This window comes from Cyprinus carpio, chromosome A2 (genome assembly GCF_018340385.1).
Source record: "Cyprinus carpio isolate SPL01 chromosome A2, ASM1834038v1, whole genome shotgun sequence".
Taxonomy (NCBI): Eukaryota; Metazoa; Chordata; class Actinopteri; order Cypriniformes; family Cyprinidae; genus Cyprinus; species Cyprinus carpio.
Window position 1 is genome coordinate 1,686,475 of NC_056573.1, and position 6,101 is coordinate 1,692,575.

Genomic DNA, 6,101 nt, shown 5'->3' on the forward strand with positions numbered 1-6,101 from the left:
ACTAAATAAATGAGAGTGTTAATGTGTTGTGGTATTGTACAGTGGGGACATTTAACTGTATTTAATCAGACTGATGTCCCGAGGACAAAACTCTTCTCTGTGTGTTCTGGTGCTCTGTAGAGTTGAGAGAGGAAGAGGCCTGTGTGAAGGGTCCAGAGTGATTTATCAGCACGTTCTCTCGCTCTGGATGAGTGTCTGTGATTCTCTCAGCGGTCCGGAGATACATTTAACATTTCAAAAAGAAAAATCCTTACATTCCAACACTTTAAGCTGAGATATTTCACCTATGCATACCTTAGAAATTCAACAAATACTGATGTCTTCACAGAACCGTCCACTTGGAGCAAATATTTCTCATCTAAAAATGTATTACATACAATATTCAGTAAAAAAAAAAAAAAATTAAAGAAAAAAACTGCATTATTTTGTTCATAAACCGAGTTGACCCCTGCAGTAACAGAACTGTCTGTTACATCTGCTGTACACTGGACTGTCAGCACGGTTACTCTACCTCAGTAACAGAGTAACAGAATTGACAATTTGACATTGATTTTTTTGCTAAAATCTCCTCTTGCCAGCAGAAACGCTAAGAGCACATGGCCCGAATGAAATCATGATTAAAAGATTTCTAAATAACCCAAAGTGTGATCAGTGAAAAACTGTCTTTTCCTTCTGATGCTGTGGTAAGAGTTTAGACGTTTTATAAAGTATTTTCTCAGAGAGAGCACACAATCAAAGGATGGTACGGTAAGAATGAGTTTGGACACCAGATGTACCAGCAATCATAATCATAGCCAGCGGCTTTACGGTAACAAGATTCATGAACACACATTTTTTCATGAGGAAAAAGTTATTTTAAAACAATTAAGCCTATTTAGATCTTTTATGAATAAAATTAATGAAACATTACCAAAAAGAAAAGTAAAACAAAATATTTTTGATCACACAATACATGATAGAAGACACTCTACTTTTACTGAAAATATGACATAGTTATACCTGTAACATCTTGTGATTCATGACAATGAGTAACTCATCAGAAACAACAAAAACACACACCGACAAGAATGAGTTTGGACACCAGATGTACCAGCAATCATAATCATAGCCAGCGGCTCACTGTATTCATCTGAACCACAGACGGAGAACATCTCGCAAAACTCATACTCTCCCACCAAAATAAATCATAAAATAATATGAATTAAACAAAATGAACCATTTCCAAACAAATTCAGTTAATAATCACACATGCACTTTTATTTGTATGCTGAAATATGCAAAACATTCAGTTGGGAACTATGAATCACGTCATTTATTCAGTATTTGTCATTCAAAATGGCCATATTTGAGAAAAACAAAAGTCAAGTAATTTGCATCACTGGTGAGAGATGTCAGTTTTATTAACAAAACAGATACATGTAGAGAACTTGCAATATTAATTTCTCGCTAGAAATTACATCAAAAGTGGAAAATGTTGATCAAAAACATACATTCACACACAAACTGAGCACCGACCGCAACTTTCAGACGCCATCTTTATTTTTTGGCTCAACTGTCACGGAATGGAACGCACAGGATTGTGGGATATCAAAGGCAGCGAAGGATACATCTATGCTGCCTTCAAAAACTGGCCAGATGAAGGCATCTCAGGAGACAGGAAGTGAAACTAACACTAAATTCGGACGTCCCTTGATGCATTCCTACCTTGGAATGTGTCCTTAGAAGGCAGCATTTTTCAGTTTTTGGATGCAGCCTGTGACGCATTTGTGCTGCAAAATGCTAAACACAAGCAGCAAAAGTTAAACACAACTAAAGTACAGTCGTCATCGTTTACACACAACGATTCAGAATTGTTCACACTTGTTTCTGATGATGTGATCAAAATCTGAGTCAGCTCAGAGAGCACAAGTGGCACAGGAGACTGAATGATGATACCAACAACAGATGGACACAATCTGAGAAGAAGAGGAGGAAGAGTACATGTAAGAAGAGGAGGAAGAGGAGAGAACGAGGAAGGGTTAGAGAGTGTTATCAAGGCTGGATCTGTCAGACCAGAGGGGTTTTCTCTTTGTCAGCAAAAAAGACAACATAACTTGTGATGTGGACAAAGTCCTCAGTCCGTCTCAAGCACAGAGACATGATGCGGAGACAGAATGAATCTCTCTGAGCCTGATTATACACCTGCACAGCTTACAGTATTTGTGTGTACTGTAACATGCTATTCACAGTTTTATTATATATATATACAAACATTCAGTACTATCTGTATTCAGCACAATACTATTCTTGCAGTACATACAGTAGGCCTGTACAGTATATTCACCTTATAAATTACTTTTTTACAGAATTACAAAATTGTTTACTCAATACTATATACTTTTTTTCTGTAATGTTCTGGATGCTGTGTTCTCCTGTTTTCTCTGTAGTGTTTATTTTATTGACTCGTGTGTGTGTGTGTGTGTGTGTGATCTGAGAGCACTGCTTGATTTTGAGTGCAAGTGAAATGGTTTTGCAGTGATTGTTTGATTTTGACGGAAGAGTCAGAGGTTTCGTGAATTTAGTTTGAGTATTTGGTTTTGTGTTAAGGTTTTGAGAAAATGAGGGATGGTTTCAAGAAACGTGTTTTAGCAATTCAGAAAACTATATTTTACTCACATATGTGTTTTTATCTTCCCTATCACTCAGTCAGTAGTGCATTGGTGCTTAATGGCACTGAATGAGCGTAATCTTGTTCAACATCCCTCTATTAACCCCATAATGGTACCCAAACCAGTCTGGTGCAGCTCCCGGTCCTGTAAGTCTGTCCCAGAGAGCTGGGTGTAGTTCGTGTGTGTCACCGCTAGATGGCAGTCAAACCCTTCTGGTGCAGCTCCTCCTCAACATCGGCTCATACTTTATTTTCATTAAAATCACCATACATTATCTGAAAGCCTATGCAACAGTCACGCATAGTTAAAATAACAGCGCTCACAGTCTCTTTCAGATGTAAATATACTGAGAAGAAAGCCTGACTTGTTATTTATTTATCATGTATCTGATAGGCGCTGACTCCTGTGATGTGATCAGTGACTATAGAACTGTTACTAAAGCACTGATGACTGTTTCATAACTTATGGACGTAAACACGGATGAACATGACTGTGACGCACCAATAAAAACAAGCGCCGCAGCGCATCTCGGGAAATGAAGTTTTATGTCAAAAAAGCGTACAGCGGCTTTCTCGCGCAGTTTATTAATATTTCACATCAGAAGTTAAAGGACGACAGCGACGCGATTTTAACGACTCCTAGCGTGAATATCAAGACAAAAATACTAACATATGCACTCGTTTGATGAGTTTGAACGATCCAAAACAGCAGATCCGGGGGGCGTTAGCTGGATTTATTCTCGCGAGACTTGAGTGGAGCGTCGCGTCTCCTCGCTCTTCTCATTTAAGAATGTAGAAAAAAGCAGTAAACTCGCAAAAGCAAACGAGGAAATGGTTTGAAACACACACATACACACACACAATACCAGCACTGAATAAACCCAACGCCTCCCTGTTCCCTGACACAGATCTCCGAAGCGTCAGCTCGAGGACGAGAACTCTCGCGATGGTTTGCAATTCCTGCGAGCTTACAGTGACGTCTCGTCCCCCTTCTTATATTTAATTATTTTATTTTTTATTTTTAATATGCAGAGAACAATACAAATGGACGCTACAATACCACTAGAACTGCCATGCTGTAATAAAAACGGCGTTCCGGTCTCCTTCAGCTTTCGCTTCAAGTTTCAGGGCGACGTGAACTCTCGCGAGATTTGCGTTGTCCGCCTTTAGACTCCATGATCTGCTGCCGAGCGGCGCGCCGCGATCGTCCCCGCGTGCGTACATGACGCCTCCCCGCGCGTCGAGCGGCACTCGTATCTCCGCTCAGATGGACTAAGAGTGATCTCGTGAGGATGGAGAGCGTTAAACTGAAGAAGAGCGGCGCTCCGAGTGCGGCCTCGAGAGCCCCAGCAGAACACCTCGATGAAGAAGATGATGAAGGCCAGAGAGCGTCGAACCCGCGTCAGACGAGCTCAGACGAGCCCCGCACCAGGAGCCAGAGCCCAGCCGAGCTCAGCATGCTCAATAAAGCCTGCAGGAGCAGCTCCAGCCTGCTGCTGAGGAAGAGGAGGGTGAAGAGGCACGTGTCCAGCATCAGCTCGTCTCACAGCCGGAGTCTGGACCGGCAGACGCTGCTGAGACACAGAGCCAGTCCTCAGCTGCAGCTGTGTGACCGGCAGTGGGTCCAGCAGGACCTGCGGCGCGGCTCCGTGCACGTGTGGTCTCAGCCGGCCCGGCCCGTGCTGTGCACCGTGGAGAGCTCCGCGGCTGAGATAGCCCAGCGCCTGCAGCAGGCCAGCGGCAAATCCGGCTCGGTGCTGAGACTGACCGCCAAGAGCTGCCCGTCTACGGACGTGAACGGGAACTGCGACGGCGAGTACCCGCTTAGACACCTACACGCGGGGCCCGAGGGCCTCAGGGACCAGCCCAACGACCGCCTGCGGCTCCTGCTGCTGGAGAAGGACCACCGGTACCACCCGCAGGAGTACGACATCTACCCCCCCTCCGGAGCGGACCGCGGCTCCCCACGGGACCAGGACTCCGTCAAGAGGTCCGCCGGCTCCGATGTGGAGAGCAGCAGCGCTTGTGACGACCTGAGCTCCGGGGCCCGGTTCAGCCAGCACCGGGACTCGCTGAGCGACGACATGATCCTGGGCACGGAGGCCTCGGGCTTCGACAGCAGCGCCGCCGAGGGCCCGGACACATACGGCAGCTCCTCGGACGAGCTGGAGCTGGACTGTGTGACGGAGCCCATCCCGCCGGGCCCTGAGACGGATGAAGCCGAGGCCGGTCTCACCGTCAGCGCCGCCGCGAGCAGTCCGGACACCGGCGGTGACGAAGCGGTCACGCCGTCCGATTCGGACTCCAGCCCGGCTCTGTACGTTCAGCTGCACGGCGAGGCCGCCCGGCGCCTGGGGCCCGATGAGAGGCCCCTACAGATTCAGAATGACTTTCTCTTTAAACTGGGATTTAAAGACCCGTGGCGGGTCCAGGAGGAGGGGATGAACACTGAGCTGGGATCACTCCTGCGCTTCTACGCAGGTAAAGACAGCGGGTCTGTGTGTGAGGCAGGTGTTTACATCACGAGCAGTGTGCCGTCAGCTGATGTTGTGTTCACAGACAACTCACACCAGAATTTAGAGTAAAAACACGACTGTGGCTCACTGTCACGGTCTGCTGCGGGTTGTGTGCTCAATCCCTTCTGAACCTCCCAGAGGAGAACGTTTAGGTTTATTTAGTGTCAACATTTGTCTCGCGTGCATCTCCTGAAATCCTGCGAAGACACAAATAAGCTGCTATAAACCGAATCTGAGAGTTCATAGTGAGACCCCTGAAGCGTAATGTTTCGCAGATTTTTTTCAGTGGCTTTGCTTTATTCTTTATACAGTATTTACAGATTATACGAACCTACTTTACAAACCTGTGCATGCAGAAGATGTGAGGAGAGAGATCAGATCGTGACGTCCGGGTCAAGCGGATGCTATACAGCTTTTAAAAATTAGTGAATCAAAACTGTAGTTATTTACTTACTTTACAAATAACTAACTGTGCAAATCTGACTTTACAGAAGTGTGTACAAACCTTACAAACACAGAATACATGTGCACGCAGAAGATTGTTATACTACATGTGCATGTCAAAAATAGTGTAACAACACTTTATTTATTTACTTATTTTAATCAGGACTTGCTAAATAAAAAACGGTGAAAATGTTGCATTACAGTAGTGTTTACAAACACACAGAACAGGTGTGCGTGAGAGGTGTAGCGTCGCTGCGTGCATGTCACACGTGAGCCTCCAGTCGCTGTCTTTACAACTTTGTAAGAACAAGCATGAATTCACAATGATCCTCCATGTTTATGTTCCCATGGATCTCTCTCTCTCTCTCTCTCTCTCTCTCTCTCTCGCTCTCTCGCTCTGGTCGCTGGTAATAAAACATGGCAGCGTTCTCTGCTCCCACGGATGCACATGACATGGCCACAAAACCATTGTGAGCCGCTCTTGTGGTTTGGAC

The 6,101-nt window shown here is 45.4% G+C and overlaps 1 protein-coding gene across 1 annotated transcript in view; it reads left to right on the forward strand.

The window, feature by feature from the left end:
* Positions 1–3,783: 3,783 nt before the first annotated feature.
* Positions 3,784–6,101, forward strand: part of LOC109055304 (PH domain leucine-rich repeat protein phosphatase 1-like) — a 29,640-nt gene continuing 27,322 nt past the window's right edge. Inside the window, 1 exon segment of the mRNA XM_042768852.1 lies at positions 3,784–5,128. Within this exon segment, the coding sequence (XP_042624786.1) occupies positions 3,940–5,128 (1,189 nt within the window). The 5' untranslated portion in view covers positions 3,784–3,939.